Below are 19,529 nucleotides of genomic sequence, written 5' to 3' on the forward strand. Positions count from 1 at the left end.
CCTGTTCGTGATACAATGGTAGACACATAAAACAATGGAACTGAATTGAGAACTCAGAAGTGAATCCATCCACTATGGACAACCGATCTTTAACAAGAAGCCAAAATAGGTTAGCTAGGCAAGAGATAGGCTCTTTTAAGAAATTCCACTGTGATATACATTTACAGAAAAATAAAACAAAATTCATCACGTTCATCATACAGAAGAGCTGCAAGATGTTCATGAAATATGTCATTACCGTTTAATTAAATTTTTCCATGAAGCTTTTTGAAATCCCATTGTACAAACTCTAACTCAACATACACCACAGATCTATACGTAAACCTCAAACTATTAGTATTACCAAATTTTAAAAAATTGAGGTGAACTTAAGAGCTCTAATAAATGGTGTAAACACACTATTAAACATAAGACAAGTCACATGACTAGGGTCTTCTGAAAATTAAACATTTATGCACATTTTAAGGTTTCACCCAACCCTTGTGGCCCCATGATAGATTGTAGATTGTCTATTTACATATATTTATAGGTTTAATATTAAGGTAGCAGATGGACATTAGGCCTCTACTCAAATACTCCCTCGATGTAAGAACACTTTGTTCTAATAATCTGGTATTCTGTGATGCTCACCTTCCAGACACGATCGCTGAAGACAAAATGGATGCATAAGCAAATGTGATGAAGAAAGCTAATGGTGCCCGGCTATCAAAAGATATATTGTCTGGGGTCTTAAAGGCTTGAAGATAAACCAGTGGCCATCTAGCTGAGAAGTAACAAAGCCCACCTGGAAGAAGCACACGAGCCTGTGTGATCATGCTGTGTCGATGTGATCAGATATCAGGCATCAAAGACCCAGACCAAAAAAATCATATCATTGTGAATGAGGGGGAGTATGGAGTGGAGACCCAAAGCCCATCTGTAGACAACTGGACATCCCCCTACAGAAGGGTCATAGGAAGAGACGAGCCCGTCAGTGTGCAGTATAGCACCATTGAAACATACAACTTTCCTCTAGTTCTTTAATACTTCCTCCCTCCACTATTAGGACCCCAATTCTATCTTACAAGTCCAGCCAGGCCAGAGCATGTACACAGGTACAGATAAGAGCCGGAAACACAGGGAATACAGGACAGCTAAACCTTCAGCTAGGTACTCATCAACATGTTGAATAAGAGTGGTGATAGATGGCTCCCTTGTCTAGTTCTCATTCTCAGGGGAAATATGTTTAGTCTTTCCAGATTGGGTACTGTTGGGTACTGGTTTTTCACATATATATAGTCTTTATTATGTTAAATAATTTCCTTCTATTGTTATTTTTGAGTGTTTTCATAAAATATAAATGTTGGATGTTGTCAAATGCTTTTTCTGCATCTATACATATGGTTGTGTCTTTCTTATTTTTAGTCCTCTTTCTGTGGACTGTTTTTTTCATGTTGAATCATCCTTGCATTCTTGGTATTAATCTCCGTTAAAATCAAGATTTTTAAAAAGATATTACTGGATTCTATTGGCCAAATGGTTGTTGAGGGTTTTTGTGTCTATGATCATTAGATCTGTCCTTTCCTCTTTTTGTGGTGTATTTCCCTGGTATTGGTATCCGAGTTATGCATGCTTCACAGAATGAGTTTGGGAGTTTGCAGTCCCTTCTATATTCTGCTAGAATCTATAGTCTGTCAGAATTAATGACAGCTCTTCGCTGAGCACTTGATGGAATTCCCCGGTGTAGTCAGGTAGTCCTGGGGTTTTCTTGCCAAAATTTCTTCACGACTTTCTCTATTTCTTCTTTTGTTATAATTCTGTTGAGGGTTTTTACATGAATGTGCATTCTTTAGGTAGATGGTCTATTTGTAGATGTAAGTCCATTTCTTCTGGCTCACGAGGCTTGTTGGAGGACAGTCCTTTGTAGTTGTGCGGACTCTTTTTCATTGGGATCTGCTGTGATGGTGCCCTTTTCATCGCAATTTTAGATATCTGCACCTTCTCTTTCTTTTCTTTGTTATGTTTGCCAACGGTTTGTCAATCTTTTCAAAGAAACAACTTCTTGTCTTATAGATTATTTCCATTGATTTTCTGTTTTCCAGTTTGTTTATTTCCAGTCTAATCATTATGATTTCATTTCTTTTGTGGTTAGAAGGTTCTGTTGTTGCCCTTGTTCTAGTTGTTGAAGACGTTATACTAAAGTACTGGTTTTTAAAATTTCTCCTCCTTTTTTTTTTTCTTCCCATGTGTGCATTGATCGCTAGAAACTGCCCTCAGATAACTGCTTTTCCTGTCTCCAACATGTTTTGGTATGGTCTCATATCTTTTTGGTTTGTTTCGAGAAATCTCTTCTCTTATTTTATCTACTATCCAGTTGTATTTAAATAGATATCTGTTCAGTCTCCATTTGTTTTTATTTATATGTTTGTTCTGACTATTGTTGATTTCTAGTTTTACACAATTGTGATCTGAGAAAATATATTCTAAGATTTTAATCTTTTCGAATGTACTAATCTTGCCTTAACATGGGGTCTATTATAGAGTACATATTCTGTGTGCTACAGAATGTACACTGTTCTGCTGCCGGGTGGAGTACTCTTTATACGGACGGGAGGTCAAACTGCTTGATTCTGTTGTTAGCTCTTCTGTTTCTTTATTGAGTCTCTTTCCTGATCGTCTGTCTTCCCTTGGCCCTAGTGTACTGAAGTCTCCTAATATTACTGTTAAGCTGTTATTTCTCTCTTCAACTCTGTGAGGAGTTGATTGATATATTCCAAGAGTCTTTAATTTGGGGCATATATACTTATTTTGATTTTGTATTTTTGTTCTATTATTCCTTTAATGATTATGTAGCGTCCATTCTTGTTTCTCACGTGTTATTTGCCTGTGAGTATACTTTATCAGATGTTAATACAGCCAATTCTCCTCTTAATAGTTGCCTTTAGTTTGGTAAATTTTTCTTCATCTTTTGGTTATTAGTCTATGTTTGTATTTAAGTTGAAGGGGCTTCTCTTGTAGACAACATAGTTTTGTCGCTTTTAGGTCCTGTCAAGCCAGTTGTAACTCATAGCGACCCTATGATTGTACAAAAGAATGAAACACGGCCAGGTCTTGTGGGATCTTAAATCAGAGCCCATCGATGCAGATACTGTGTCAATCCATCTTGTCAGAGATCTTCCTCTTTTCCACTTCCCCACCATCTTACCAAGCATGATGTTCTCAGGGGACTTGTCTCTCCTGCCAGCATATCTATTGTACAGGAGATGAGTCTCACCAACCCTGCTTCCAAAGACCTTTCTGATTGTCCTTCTTCCAAGAGAGATTCATTTATTTGTTTGCAGTACATGGTAATTTTAGTATTCTTTGCCAGCCCCATAATTCAAATGCATCAATTCTTCTCTAGTCTTCCTTATTTACTTTCTAGTTTTCATATTTATTTGAGGCCATTGAAAATGCCATGCCTCCGGTTAGATATACTTTAGTTCTCCAAGTGCAATCTTTTGTTTTTAACACTTTACAGAGGCATTTTGCAGCAAATTTGTCCAATGCAGTGTTTGATTTCTTGTTTGATGCTTCTATCAGTATTAGAGCCAAGTAACATGAAATCCCGAAAACCTCAATCTTTCTGACATTTGTCATGATGTTTTTGATTAGTCCTGTAAGAAGATATTTGTTTCTTTATTTTAAGATGTAGTAATATGCGTCTTTGATCTTCATCAGTAAGAGCTTCAAGTCTTCTCTTTCAGCAAACAATGTTGTATCATCTGCATATTGCTAGTTGTCAATAAGCCTTCCTCCAATCCTGATGCTCTTCTGAATATTGTCCATCTTCTAAGATTATTTCCTCAGCAGGCAGATTAAATATAATGAAAGGCTATGACCCTGAGTCCTATTTTTCTCATTTTAAACCACTCATTATTTTCTGACTCTCTTTGAATGACTATTTCTTACCCTATACAGAGATTCCACATGAGTGCAGGCAAGTGTTCTGGAATTCAATTTTTTTACAAGGTTTTCCTTAATTTATTTTAATTCACACAATTGAATAATTTTGCTTGATCAACAAAACACAATTAAACAAAGTTCTGATATTCTCTCCTTCCAATAGAGATCCATCTGGTGTTAGCCATGGTATTCCTTGTTCTGAATCTGGTTTGCATACTTGGTAGCTCTCTGTCCATATATTGCTGCAACAATGCTTGAATTCTCATGAGCAAAATTGTACTTGCACCTGATATTTACGGTGTAGCTCCTTGGGCTACTGACTGCAAGGTCAGCTGTTTAAAACCATCAGCTTCCCTGAGGAATAAACATGGGACTTTCTACTCTCATAAAGAGATATCGTCATAGAGACTCACAGGGGCAGATTTACCAAGTGCTACTGGGTCACTCCCAGCCAGCATTGACTCAGCAGCAGTGAGTTTGGTTTGGGTGATACTAATTATATTGGCTGATAATTCCTGAATTATGTGGATAACCATTCTTTGGAATGGGCACATAGAATGTTTTATCCAGTACTTTCTGATTGAGAAATGCTGAGCATATTCTTCTCTTTTGGTTCTTTGAATCAAAACAAAATAAAAACACTGTCATGGAATCAATCCTTACCCATGACAAATTATATAAAGTTTCCAAGATTTTTATTATCTTTATTATCATCAACACCTTATCTCTCTCCCACAGCAGGTTTGGTAGGCCTAATGCTTAACTCACAGAGCCACCAGGGCTCCTTAGCTGAGAACCACCATCCAAAGTATACTCATTTATCACACAGAATAAATGACTGCCATTTACTATAGATGGTTAGAGAAGACAAAAAAGTTATTTTACATGCAAACAAAGAGCTATATTTTAAATTGTAGCAAATACTAACAATTACCTAGGCATTTATCGCTTGTTTATTGCTCCTCTGCTGAATGTATAGGCAATTAGGGAAGAAACATTTTATAACACAGGGTGTAAAACTATATAAAATGTAAAATTCTCTATTAGGCATTATTATGGTTGCCTAAATTAATAAATGAATATCACATTCTAAGTTTCAGATCAGTGAAAAAAATTAAATACAGACTGAGAATATAATATTAGCCTGGATATGTTCTAGTGAACTGAGGGAAAAAATAAAGAAAAATAATTGTGTCTTCTAGTTCCAGGAGTTTTTTTTCAGTTTTAGCCACCAATTATAAAACAGAACACACCAATGAAGGCCTGAACTTCCCAAGTGAAATAATGAGGGATATATTGTTAGGAATACGAGTTAATTAAACTAAGCAATTCAATGCTTATCCTTTTGAATCAGCAGCACCTCATGTAAAAGATACAGAAATTTATTTTTATCCAAAATATTTCTTAAGCAGAAGCTAAGCATTAAGAACATGTAAAGATCTTTCACATGTACTCTCTTTCTCTCTAGCATTGCCCAATAGTGTAGCCATTAAACTCATGTGAGATTTTAGTTGAAATTAAAGTTAAATAAAATTAAAAATTCATTTCTCAGTCACACTTGATACATTTCAAGTGTTCAATGGTGCAAGGTTACACTACAGAGAAAATGTCTATTTCCACAGAAAGTTTTATTGTTCTCAAAAATTGCAATAATGTTCCTATTTTATAGGAGGAGGCACTGAATTTTAAAGTTAATGAATAATGCTTGGGGTATTTTGTTTTTGTTTTTTGATAGTGTATTTCATGCTACTGAATACACTCTATTCTATTGTGAAATCAATGGCTTACTTTCTTTTTCTGTCTGGTTGTAAAACAAATGCCTTACTTTCTTCTGTTGGCAAGCATCCCTGCATTTCGTACAGAGATCTTCGCTCCATGCTTCACTGTGCTCCAATTCAAAGAACAGCGGGCACTCTGTGCGGGTCTTCTGACAGGATGGCCACAAATCTTAGTTATCTTTTAAATGGAAAACATAAAAAACACTGTTAGAAGTCATGTTCCAGTTTTTCTGGGAATGTAATGATTGCTCAAGGCAAAAGCAATGACAATATTTTCCTTTGAATACTTTCAATGCTTATCAATCATTCAATTGGAAAAAAATCAAATTATCTATAAAACATGGCTAACATGATGCATTCATACTACGCTTGTGTCTATATTTTGTATATATCTGTGAAACATACATAAATAAAATACTTATGCTCAAAATGAAACAGAAATGCATTAATAAATTGGCCTGCTTATAAATATAAAACTCCTTAGGCAAAGTAGATTTTTTTGTGGTTTATATTTATGCATTTATTTATATTTCTAATTTGTTGCTAAATACAGACTCATTTATTATGGAATTTGAAGTCATTTTGTAAAAGTGATATAGGGACAAAAGTAAATATATTTGTAGTTATTTATCTTAGAAATAGTAAGTATTATGCATAATATAGCTCGACTTCTCTGTCAGTCTTCCATAGGGTGGAGGCTTCTGTATTGTGATGCTGGAAGCTATGTCCCTGGTATTCCCAATGCCACCAGGGTCACCCAAAGGGAACCATTTTCAGTAGAGCTTGCAGACTAAGAACAGACAAGGAAGAAGGGCTTGGCTTACCGCTCTGGAGGAAGGAGTCTCGGGAAGCCTTATACATAGCTTCAGAACACTGTCAGGTACTGAAGGCCTAATGAATGGAAGCAGAGCCTTGTTGGGGATAGTGCCTGACGAGGGGCCCCTCAGGTTGGAAAGAACTCAACACGTGACTGAGGAGGAGCTGACTTCTTGGAGAGGAGTCCACCATGGTGATGGGAGTTGAGTAAAGCCTGTGGGAGTGGAGACTTGGGGAAATTTTTTGCTTATGAGGAATGATTCAAGGTAAAGAGAACATGCTTCAAAAATCAGCTAAGGATTGGATCTTGGAATGTGCAAATATATGTCAAAGTATGAATCTAGGGCAATCAGAAGTTGTAAAAAACAAAATGGAACATATAAAGATCTATATCCAAGCATTAGTGAGCTGAAAAAGACTGGTATTGGCCATTCTGAATCAGAAAATCACATTATATGCTACGCTGGGAATAGCACAATAAAGAGGAATGATGTGGCACTCATTGTCAAAAGGGACATTATAAAATCAATAATAAAATACCTGTGATAAGATTACATATATCCACCTTCAAGGAAATCCAATTAATACAACTATTATTCAAATGTATGCACCAACTCCCAAAGCTAGTAACTGAAGAATTCAACCAAGGTCTTCAGTCTAAAACTGATCAAACATGAAATCAAGATGCATTGTTAATTACTGGTAATTAGAATGCAAAAGTTGGAAACAAATAAGAAGGAAGACCAGCTGGAAAATATGGTCTTGGAGATAGAAACAAACCTGGAGATCACAGGATAAAATCTTGCAAGACCAATGACTTAATCATAGAAAATACTTTTCTTAAACAACACAAAAAGTGACTATACATCTGGAGTTCTCCAGGTGGAATACATAGAAACCAGACTGACTGCATCTGTGGGCAGAGATGACACTGGAGAAGCTCCACACACTAGCTAAAACCAGACCAGTGGCTGACTATGGAACAGACTATAAACTGCTCTTATGTAAGTTCAGGATAAAGCTGAAGAAAATAAAAACAGGTCCACTAGAGTCAAAATATGACCTTGAATCTACCCTACAGATTTGATGCACTGAACACTAATGACAGAGAACTGATCAATTATGGGATGACATCCAGAATATCATACATGAAGAAAGCAAAAGGTCATTAAAAAAAAAAGGTTATTTAAAACATCATTAAATAAGAAAGAGAAGATCAAAGTATATGTAGGAAGAGAGTCTGAAATGTGCTCTTAATAACAGAGTAGCTAAAACAATTGGAAGAAGTGATGAAGTCAAAGAGCTGAATAGAAAATTTCATGAATAGAAAATTTCACTACCATGCCCCCAATTCTGTCTTACAAATCTGGCTAGACCAGAACATGTATCCTGGTACAGATAAGAGCTTGCAATACAGGGAATCCAGAACAGATAAATCCTCTGGACCATAGGGGAGCAGCCATACTAGGAGGATAAAGGTTGGGGGGGAAAGAGTAAGGGGGAACTGACCACAATGATTGACATATGGCTCCCATCCCAGGGAGACAGACAGCAGAAAAATGGGTGAAATGAGACAGCAGTTGGTGTAAGACAAGGGCAAAAAAAAAAGAAGAAGTTATAAAATATCAAGGGTGCGTGGAGAGGAAGGAAGGGGGAGGGAGGGGAAAAATGAGGAGTTGATGCCAAGGCCACAAGTAGAAAAAAATGTTTTGAAAAAGATGGTGACAATGAATATACAGATGTGTTTGAAAAAATGGATATATGTATGGATTGTGATAAAAGCTGTAAGAGTCCCTAATAAAAGAAAAGAAAACGGGAGAAATACACAGAGTCACTGTACCGAAAGGAACTGCTCAATATCCAAACATTTCAGGAGATAGCATATGATTAAAAGTTGATAGAAGTGAAGGAAAGAAATCTAAGTTGCATTCATGGTATTGATAAGAAACAAGGCCCCAAGAATTGACAAAATACCAATTGAGTTGTTTTAACAAATGGATTCACTCTTCTCTTGAATATCTTCTGGGCTATCTAATTTTGAATTGTGTGGTCCACCAAATAAATATTAAGATATATTAAACAATGAGAAACCCTAATGAGATTATAACTGTAATATCTATATAAAATATATGTGTGGATATATATACAATTTTAAATTAAATATCTCCAAGAGAAAAAGAAAGAAAATTTCAAAGGATATTTCAAAGGTTCAAGAAGACAAAGCCAAATATAAGGAATTGTGCAAATACTTAGAGTTAGAAAACCAAAAGGAAATAATATGCTCAGTGTATCTTAAATTATAAGAAATCAAGAGAAAATTCTAACCTTGAGTTGCAATCTTGAAAATTTACAAAGATAAAATACTGAATGAGGCAGAAAGCATCAAAAGAAGATAGAAAGAATACACAATCACTGTAATTAAAAAAACTAGTTGACATTCCACCATTTCAGGAGGCAGCATATGAGCAAGAACCAATGGTGCTGAAGGAAGAAGTTCAAACTGCACTGAAAGAATTGGGCAAACAAGGCTCTGGGAATTGATGGAATACCAATTGAAAAGTTTCCATAAGCTGATGAAGCACTGGAAGCATTCACTTGACTATGCAAGGAAGTTTGGAAAATAGCTACTTGTTCAACAGACTGGAAGAGATCCATATTTGTATCCATTCCAAAGAAAGGTGCCCTAACAGAATGTTCAAATTATGGAGCGATACAATTGATATGGCATGCAAGCAAGTGTGCCGAGCTCGTTCAACAACGTTTGCGGCAGTACACTGACAGGGAGTTGTCAAAGGTTCAGGCTGCTTTGAGAAGAGGATGTGGAACAGGGACATCATTGCTGAGGTCAGATGGACCCTGGCTGAAAGCAGAGAAGACCAGAAGACAGGTGTACTTGTATTTTGTTGATGATACCAAGGCATTGGACTGTGTAGGTCATTACAAACTGAGTAACTTCCAGAAGAGTGGGAAGTTCAGAACACCAAGATCAGGTACCCTGACCTCCGTGGTTTTGTTTTCCATCCTTTAAAAAACCCTTTCCTTCCTTTTTCCAGCTACTTCTTTTTCTTCTTTCTTTTTAATTTCCTCTTATTTTTCTTTATGAATCTCTTTTCTTTGCTCCTACTCCCTAGTTTGTTTGGGTTTTTTAAAAATAATTTTATTAGGGGCGCATACAACTCATCACAATCCATTGTGTCAAGCACATTTGTACATTTGCTGCCATCATCATTCTCAAAACTTTTGCTTTCTACTTGAGCCCTTGGTATCAGCTCCTCATTTTCCCCCCTCCTTCTTCCACCCTCTCTCCCTCATGAACCCTTGATAATTTATAAATTATTATTTTGTCATGTCTTACACCATCCGACATCTCCCTTCACCCACTTTTTTGTTGTCTGTCACCCAGGAAGTGGATTCTATGTAGATCCTTGTAAACAGTTCCCACTTTCTACCACACCCTCCTTCCACCCTCTCAGTATCGCCACTCTCACCACTGGTCCTGAAGGGTTCATCTGTCCTGGATTCCCTGTGTTTCCATTTCCTACCTGGGGCAGTGTACATCCTCTGGTCTAGCCGGATTTTTAAGGTAGAATTGGGATCATGATAGTAGGGGCAATGGGGGACATTTAAGAACTAGAGAAATGTTGTATGTTTCATCATTGCTACACTGCACCCTGACTGGCTCGTCTCCTCCCCACGACCCTTCTGTAAGGGGATGTCCAGTTGCCTACAAATGGGTCTTGGGTCCCCACTCTGCACTGCCCCTCATTCTCAATTATATGTTTTTGTGTTCTTTAATGCCTGACACCTGATCCTATAAACACCGTGTGATCACACATGCTGGTGTCCTTCTTCCATGTGGGCTTTGTTGCTTCTGAGCTACATGTGCCTTTGTTTACCTTCAAGCATTTAAGACCCCAGATGCTATATCTTTTGATAGCCAGACACCATCAGCTTTCTTCAACACATTTGATTATGCACCTGCTTTGTCTTCAGCGATCCTTTGGGAATGTGAGCATTCTGGAATACCAGTTTGAAAAACAAAGCGTTCTTGCATTCAGGGAGTACTTGAGTGGAGGCCTAATGTCCATCTGCTACCATAATACTAAACTTATAAATATATGCACATAGATCTATTTTCCCATCCTCAAATATAAATATATTTACATATGTACATGCCTGTAATTAGACCTCTAAAAATGCCCTTTGCCTCCTAGTTCTTTCCTCTATTTCCATTTACTTTCCTCTTGTCCCACTATCATGCTCAGCTTTCATTTGGGTTTCAGTCATTCCTCTAGGTTACATTGCCCTTGATCAAGCCCTTCCAGGCCTCTTGCACGCTTGTCGCCACTGATTTTGGATCACTTGTTCCCTTGTCCCTGGTTTTGTTAACACCACTTCCTTTCCCCCACTTTCCCCTCTCCCAAGTTCCCCCGAGACTATCAGTCCTGTTGTTTTCTCCTACAGATTGTTTATCCAGCCTCTCTTATCTAGATAGCCCTGCAGAGATAATATGCACAAAAACAAAACCAAGTAAAACAAAGAAACAAAAAAACAACAAAAATGCAAAGACAAAAAAAACGGCCTGTAAATGGTTCAAGACCTGTTTGTTGACCTTTAAGAGTATTTTGCAGTAGAGTCTGATTAGAGTACCACACCCTGGCCTCAAAGTCTATTTTTGGTACTCCTTGGTACTCCTTTGGACTTCCTTGCTCTGCTCCCTTTGCTGTTCAGTTGCATGACCTTAGGGTTTTGGCTCAGTATGGTGGGGTCAGATCGGGAGCAATTCCCACACTATGTCTCCTGTGTTGTCCCCTATAGGGCTATGGGTCAGTGAGGGATGTCTTGTCTCATAGTCAGGCCGGCCATATGATCCTCTCTGTGCTTTGCCTGCTCTCAGCAGGTATATCATCCTCAAGGTTTGGTGGACCAGTATGTGCTCCACTCGCTCTTCCTTCTTCATTTGCTCCCATGTGTTCTGATCAAATGTGTTCCTCTTCCTAAACTGTAGCTTCAGTGCTGTCCTCTGAAGTAAATTCTTCTGTGGGGAGGGGCAGCTGTCCACATTGTTGGGATTGTGGCCAGCCTCTCAGACCTCTCTACTGGTTCTGTGCTTCATGCAGGTATGTTGCATTCACATACCAGGTTAGAGAACCAGGTTGAACTCTGCTCCCTTTCCCTATGGAAATATAAACAATAACCTCCCCTTAGGTGAATTAGTGCCCTGTCCTGCAACTACCCATTTGTTACTTTTTTTTTTCTCCACCCCCCACCTTTTTAGTTGGCTACCATATGCATCCCTAGATTTGGTCTGGTCCCTGCCATACTACTTGATCCTCAGCCCAGGAATGTTTCTATACAGTAGCTTTATCCCTATGCTGCTTTTGCATTTTCTTAAGCTTACCTCAGCGGAGTCATGTTGTACTTGTCCTTTTGTGCTTGGATTACTTCACTTAGCAAAATTTCCTCCAGTTTTTCCCATGCGGCGATGTGCTTCATGCGTTCATCCATCATTGCTTTTTAGCGATGTGTAGTACTCCATTGTATGTATGTACCACAGTTTTTTTAATCCATTCCTCTGTTGATGGAAATTTGGGTTGTTTCCAACTCCTTGCAATTGTGAACTGTGTTGTGATGAACATTGGAGCACAGATGTCTGGCCATGGTTTGTTTTTTGCCTCTTCTAGGTATATCCCCAGTAGAGGGATTGCTGGGTCGTATGATAGCTCAATTTCCATCTGTTTTAGATATCGCCAAATCAATTTTCACAGTGACTGTACATACCTACAGGTCCACCAGTAGTGGATAAGAGTTCCTGTCTCATCACAGTCCCTCCAACACTTGTTGCTTTCTGATTTTTTGAATTGTGCTATCTTTCAGGGTGTCAGGTAGTATTTCATTGTTGCTTTAATTTGCATTTCTCTTATGGCTAGTGATCAGAAACATTTTCTCATATGTTTATTGGCCTTTCAGATTTCTGCCCCTGCAAAACTTCTGTTCAGGTCCTTTACCCACCTCCTGAGTCATCAATCAGTCTTTTTTCTTTTTGGAAGCTAGCAGAATGCTTTTGATTTTAGTAATAGGGCCTTTGTCTGATGTGTCAATGTTCAAGATGTTTTCCCAGTCTGTGGGCTTTCCTATTACTCTCGTGGTAAATTCTTTCAATGTACACAGGTGTTTTATCTTCAGTATAGCCCACTTGTCAATCTGTGACTCATCTGTATTTGTATCCTGTATTTCTGATAGCCTACATATTCCCTGTGCGAAAGTTCTCAGGTTTTTCCCAATTCCCTCATTAATGGTCCTAATAGGATGGGGTTTTACCTGGAGGTCTCTGATCCACCTTGAGCCTATTCTTGTGCATGGAGTGAGAAAGTGGTCTTACTTCATTTTTCTGCAGGTAGATAACCATTTATTCCAGGACCACTTGTTGAAGAGGGCGCCTGCTTCCCATTTGATATTTTTTAGGCCCTCAAAGATTGGTTATCTGTATGCTGATGAGTTTATTTCTGGGTTTTCAGTTCTTTGCCATTGGTCTGAGTATCTGTCATTATACCAATACGGTGTTGTTTTCACCGCTGGCTGTATAATATGTGCTACAGTCAGGTAAATGGAGCTCTCCCACTGTGTCCTTCTTGAGGAGTTCTTTGCTAATTCTGGGCTCCTTCCCTCTCCATATAAAGTTGGTAATCAGTTTTTCAAATCTTTGAAGAAAGATGAGGGTCACTGTATCAGGATTGCATTAAACTTATATAGTGACTTGGGAAGAACTGGCATCTTACTATATTGAGTCTTCCAATCTGTGAGCATGGGATATTCTTCCATTTGTTGAGGTCACTCTTGGTTTCTTATAATAGTGTTCTGTAGTTTTCCTCATATAAATCTTTTGTTCTTTAGTCAGGTATATCCCTAGATCTTTCAATTTGTGCTTGGCTATTGTGAAGGGTACCACCTTTTTGATCTCTTCTGTGGTCTTATTCAATGTCTGTAGCAGCCCTATAGAGTTATGTTTGTTTATTTTGTATCCTGCTACTCTGTCATACTCCTCTATTGCTTCCAGTACTCCCCTTGTTGAGCTTTTGGGGTTTTCCATATATAGAATCATATCATCTACAAATAATTAGTTTCACCTCTTCCTTCCCTAGGAGAATACCTTTGATGTCTTTTCTTTGCCTCATGCTGCTAGCTAAAACCTCCAGTATGATGTCAAATAAGAGTGGGAACAAGGGGCATCCTTTTCTGTTCCCCTTTTTCAGTGGGACTGTTTTTCTTCTGTCTTTCCTCCATTCACTACCACGTTGGCTCTTGGTTTTTCGTACATAGCTTGTATTATCTTGAGGAGTTTTCCTGCCATTCCTATTTTCTTGTGTGTCTTAAACAGGAATTGTTGTTGGATATTGTCAAATGATTTTTCTACCGCTATCGATATTATCATGCTTTTCCTTGTCTGGGAAGACTCTTACTTCTCCATCTATCTTGATAGATCATTTGACTGGGGAGAGTATTCTTGGGTTTGTGTCATTTTCCTTCAATTTTTGGAATATGTTACTCCACTCTCTCCTCTTCTTCACAGTGTCCACTGATAAGTCTGAGCATATTCTTATTTGGGAACCTTCATACGAAATTGTTTCTTTATCCCTAGCTACTCTTGTGATTTTCTCCTTTGCCTCAAATTTGGGTAGTGTAACTATTATGTGCCTTGGTGACTTCTTGGGATTCAATCTAGGTGGTGTTCTTTCAGCCTCCTGAATGATTAACTGGTTTTCATTCATTAAGCTGGGGAAGTTTTCCTCCAAGAATTCCCTCCAATTGTTGCAGATTACTTCTTTTTTGTGTCTTCCTCCAGTAATTCAATTATTCTGATGTTGTTCCTATTCATAGCATCAGACATAGCTCTTAGGTTTTCTTCAGCTTCTCTGATGATCTAGTTAGCTTTTTGTTCTCATTTGTTTAAGTCTGCTTGGCTTTCCTCTAGGTCACTAGTGCAGTTCTCTGCCTCCTCCAGTCATTTGGGATCTCTGTGAGTTTGCTACTGTTTTTTGTTATAGCATTCCAAAGCTCTTGCAAGCCCCTGTGGTGTACAGACCTATCTCCTCTATCATTTCATCCTTTTTCTGTATTGTTTCCCTTATATTCTGTATGACTCCAAGCAGTATTCTGAAAATTTCGTTCTGTGGAAGATCAATGTCCGCTTCTTCTATGCACGTTGTTCAGTTCAATACCTCTTCTGCCATTGCCTTTTGTTTCTCCTGTTTACTCGTTGAAGTCGTTGCTTCTTATTGCTCTTTGCGTTGTGTTGTTTTAGAAGAGCCAAGTGTCATTTTCCAGGGAGCCGAAGAGCACTGACTCTTTCTGGGAGACTTGTCAGAATGCTTCTTCAAACTGCCTGCAACTAATTTCTCTATGGAATTGGCTGACGACTGTATCCTCCTGAGGCTACACTCTTTCCCTTGTCAACCAGTATTCTGTTACTTGGAGGGCAAGTTGGATGGTCCCATCAAGAGACATTGGTTGGGTTGTTGTGGACCCACAGGGATGGTGCTATACTGGGTGATCTCACAATAAGCCATGATGGTGTGGGCTACGGCAGCTAGAGGTGCTGCAGAGGGTGTGCGGAGGTGCTGGCTGCAACTGGAGTGCCACAGAAGGCTGATGGGCTGCCCAATTTGGTGTAGAGGACTGCAAATGGTGGGCAAAATTGCCCTGGTCAGGCAGATTGCTGTGGAGGTTGGACAGAGATTCCTGGATTAGCGTGCAATGTTGGCCAGTGTTAACTGAGCTGCCTTAGGCTGTGTGAGGCACGAAGATGGCAGGCGGGAGGAAGTTCCCCCAGTCACATTGGGCCACAGAGGAAGGATAGGAGCTCCTCCAGCCACACAGGCAGGATTTCTCCCCAAGAAGATGGCCGAGATTTCCTCCGTGTGTTAAGCACTGCAGGGGGAGGGTGGGCAGAATATCCCCAAGGAAGAAGTTGGGCAGGATATCCCCTGAAGGTGAGTGGGAGGGCTTTCCCCAGCCTTGGGTTTTGCTGCAAAGGGTGGAGTTCTCCCAGCTGGGTGGAGGGTAGACATAAATGCCCTAGGCTAATGGGAGTAGTCCAGAGGTCAGCAGTAGCATGTGAGAGAAAAGGGAAGAGAAAAAGAAAAAAAAAAAAAACTAAGCCCACTGAGACTGTGGGGGATGAGAGAGAGAAAAAGAGGGAAACAAAAGTAACAACATAGCTGAGCCCTGAGCCCTGCCCGTGGGGCTGCAAGAGGTTAATCCCCGCCTTTAGGTGGCAGCAAGCTGTGGCTGTGTTGAGAGAAAGCCCCTGTGCCAGCTCCAAATGATCCTAGCTCCTGCCAAGACAGTGGCGGGGCTAAGGTTAAACCCTAGCTGGCCTCCACTGTGGTAAACCAAAAGCCCCAGCTCCTCAAAACCTTGTGGATCTGTGCCTACTTATCTTTACGATGCTCTTCCTGCGATCAGCAGTGTGGACTGTCCCTCTTAGTAACTCTCCTATGCTGATTTCTGCAGAGTCCCTCTGGTATGTATTGCTCAGTCAGCCATCTTCCTGGAAGTCTGTCCCTAGTTTGGTTTATCATATATATTTCAATATTTTCTTGTTCTCTGTCCTTGTTTTTAAATTCCCTTTTGGCTATTGGATTCCCTGTTTCTTCCTTTTTTTCCCCTCCATTCCCCAGATGTATTTTTAAAGTTCCCTTTCAGTGTTTGTATTTTCTGTGTCTGCCTCTCTCTGTTTTGCTTTGTTCCTCTTACTGTCTGAAGTGAAAACAAGGGCATTGTGTCTGACCACCTCAGGCTACATAAAAGCTGGAAAAAGACTCAAAAACTTCTCATTTGCCCAAGAATTATTTCTATGAGGCAGAAGTCAGATATGCTGACACCTTCCAATCTTCTTCCTCTAATTCTTACACAAACTGTTCCTCTCATGGCAATCTACTTCTTCTCAAGGTTTGATCATCAGTTTCAATACTCATAGAACTCACAGACAATACTCATGATTCTGTGATTCATTAGAGAAGCTAATAGGTTGAAAAATATTAATGATACAGATTTTCAGTCTGCTGTGCCTCTTCTCACCCATGCCAGCTGGCTCCTTACACTTGGGTCTTCAGCCCTAAGCCTGAGGTTCTTCGTCCTCAGGCATGTGTAGGAGAGCTCCTTTGCACTGATACTTGCCCCACAGAATATCTCCTCTACAATTTAGCTACCTGTATGAATTTACTTGAGTTTACTTGTTTTAAGGGTCAGAAAGCCTGCCACTTTATCTCATGGTCTCAGCAACACTTTTCTGCTGCCTCTCCACACAGGGATCTCAGACATGCTCCACTGCCAGCTCTTCTTTCTTGTGGTCATGAAATAACCTCTTTCTGTCTGCATGTGAATTGGAACCTTTGTACTCAGTGGAATGACAAAACTAACCAATCCCATAGTTATAGGCCTTTTCACCGTATTTGTATGCTCCCAATCATCTTGTAGGAGTTACAAAGACTATGGATAGTCTTTACGGATAGAAGATCCATAAAATTTTCATTTGACTAGGTTGAGCCATCTGATGGTTAACAGCAATATGTCTACATAACCCAATCACACTATACCTCCTGCATCCATGTGGGACCACACTACCACTTGATCATTGATAAATAGGGGCAAAAAAACACAAAAAACCTGCCAAACCCCATGTTCAACTGTGCTATATAAACATCCAATAGAACTGTGTACACATCCACATTCTCATCACAAGCACCAGGAATCAAGTAATGACTGTTTCAGGTCTCATGAGCATCAAAACAATACAAATATAAATACAGCAGCATTACAATGCCTTGGGGATAGCAGGCAATTTCAGTTTATACAAAGAAATAAGAATAGTGGCTCAAAAAAGTGTTCAATATGTAGAGCTAGTCAATCAGTCTCAAAAATAAATGGCATTGGAACTAAAAAAAGGATTTCAAAAGAACAATATTATGGCTTATTAAATAGCTTGAGAGAAATATTGAGAAAATGGCATACAAAAGGCAGGAAAACAAAGGAAAAGATTTTAAAGAATTAATGAAAACACTATGAGAAATAATTGAAAAAGAAAAGTAACATTAAACATATTCAAAACCAGCAAACTTAAGTTTAGAAAATAAATACTACGATTTTAGGAATAGATAAGGCATTGAAAAACAAGCAAGCAGACCTGAATCCGTGAGAGGTTGAATTAGTGAGTTTCAAGACAAATGCCTCAATGCTAATATGCTAGAGGGTACAATTAGAAAACAAAACCAAAAAAAAATCTGAAGAAAGTCTAAGAATTATGTGGGGTACTATAAAGAGGTATAATATACATATGATAAAATTTCAGAAAAGGAATTACCAAAAAAATAAATAAACAAAGAGAAAATTGTCAAAGTGTTGTTGGAAGGAAATTTCCCTACCATCATGAAAAAAAGAAAAAAGATAGGCATTCAAGAGGGAGAACAAACCCCCAACAGGAGAGCTAGAAAAAGAAAATCACTATGGCAAATCATAATCAAATTTTGGAAAACCAAGGACAAGAAAAAATCTTGAAAACAGTTCAGGAAAAATAAACTAGTTAACTACAAATTGGAACCAATAAAACTAAGTTGTGATTTCTCAGCAGGAATGATACAGGCAATAAAACAATGACATGACTTATAGGAAAAAATATGCAAATTGTAAGTAGGCTGCGTTGTCTAGAGAAGGAAGATGAGTGACGTATATTGTATACAAAGAGAAGAGTTTAGATCAAGAGAAATGGTTCACACAATTATAGAAGTGGTTAAGACCATTTTGATCAAAGATATTGCACAAAAGGGTTTTCCTGGCCCATGTGGCTGCCTGAGACTACAACACTGGTAAACATGACAGTTGGGAAGCTGGGAAGGCAAAAAGATCCGATCAGATCAGCAGGTGGAGGCACAGACAGATCAGCAGATCAGATGTTCAGGCAGGTCACAGAAAGCTCAGAGGATCAGCAGGCAATATGGTGGGCCACCTGCACACAGCGCAAAAGAACAGATGCAGGACTAGGTCCATCAGGAAGGAGAGAGGCACACTGCATTGTCCACAATGTCTCATACCTACATCATATAGGCCATACCGCTAAGAAGATAAAATCAGCCTGTGAGTTGTTTGATAGGATTAATTCCATCTATATCTTCTTAAAGATGAACTTCTTAAAAGTTCAAAATCTAACTAATGCAGGCCACCCTCCGGCACCTGTACACATCTCTTTAACCATATATTATTTCTAAACAAAAACATTTTGAAATCTTAATTGTGCCTAACATTATCAAACTGACACACATACAAGCAAAAACATACTAACCTCATTTACATCTTATATTTTATAATCGAACAATGCAAGAATATTTTATGCCTACATACAAAGAGCAGATACTAATAACAAATATAGTGTTAGTCTTTGCAACTGATCACATGACCTTAACTTGTATTCAGAACTGCTTTTTTCTACCAATCATTCTCTGTTCCTCTTGCCTTTGGCAAGCACCGCAGTTGACCATGGTTCTTTACCTGGTGGGGTGATCCAAACACTCATTCTTGAAGTGCCTGGGCCATTAGCAGTCATATCAAAATTGGTTTGCTTTAGTTTAATATTAACTTAATCACAGAATATTATAGTCCTAAGAGACAGTCTAAGAAATCCCCTGAATTTCAGACATATTCTTCTTTATCTCCATTATATAATATCAATCTAGTTTACCCTTGGTAATCAGGATTAATCACACTACTCAATAGAGTAAAAACCTTCACTAACTTTTGACTAAGAATCAGGAGAAGCCCCAAATACCATAAGGAGGTATTATTTTTTTCTTCTTCTTACGTGGGGGCTCTTACATTTTTTATCACAATCCATACATTCATCCAGTGTGTCAAGCACATTTGCACATATGCCGCCATCATTATTTTCAAAGCATTCTCTTCCCACTTGAGCCCCTGATATCAGCTCCCCATTTCTTGCCCCCCTCCCCTACACTCCAT

The 19,529-nt window shown here is 38.8% G+C and overlaps 1 protein-coding gene across 1 annotated transcript in view; it reads right to left on the reverse strand.

Annotated features, from left to right (window-relative positions):
- The window catches only part of GPC5 (glypican 5), a 737,283-nt gene that overhangs the window by 456,162 nt on the left and 261,592 nt on the right, over nucleotides 1–19,529 (reverse strand). The window contains exon 3 of the mRNA XM_004709780.1: nucleotides 5,750–5,880. Within this exon, the coding sequence (XP_004709837.1) occupies nucleotides 5,750–5,880 (131 nt within the window). The remainder of the gene's footprint in view (nucleotides 1–5,749; nucleotides 5,881–19,529) is intronic.

The sequence above is a fragment of the Echinops telfairi genome, unplaced genomic scaffold (assembly GCF_000313985.2).
Source record: "Echinops telfairi isolate 266 unplaced genomic scaffold, ASM31398v2 ScPeMD7_7405;HRSCAF=8443, whole genome shotgun sequence".
NCBI classification, from domain to species: Eukaryota; Metazoa; Chordata; class Mammalia; order Afrosoricida; family Tenrecidae; genus Echinops; species Echinops telfairi.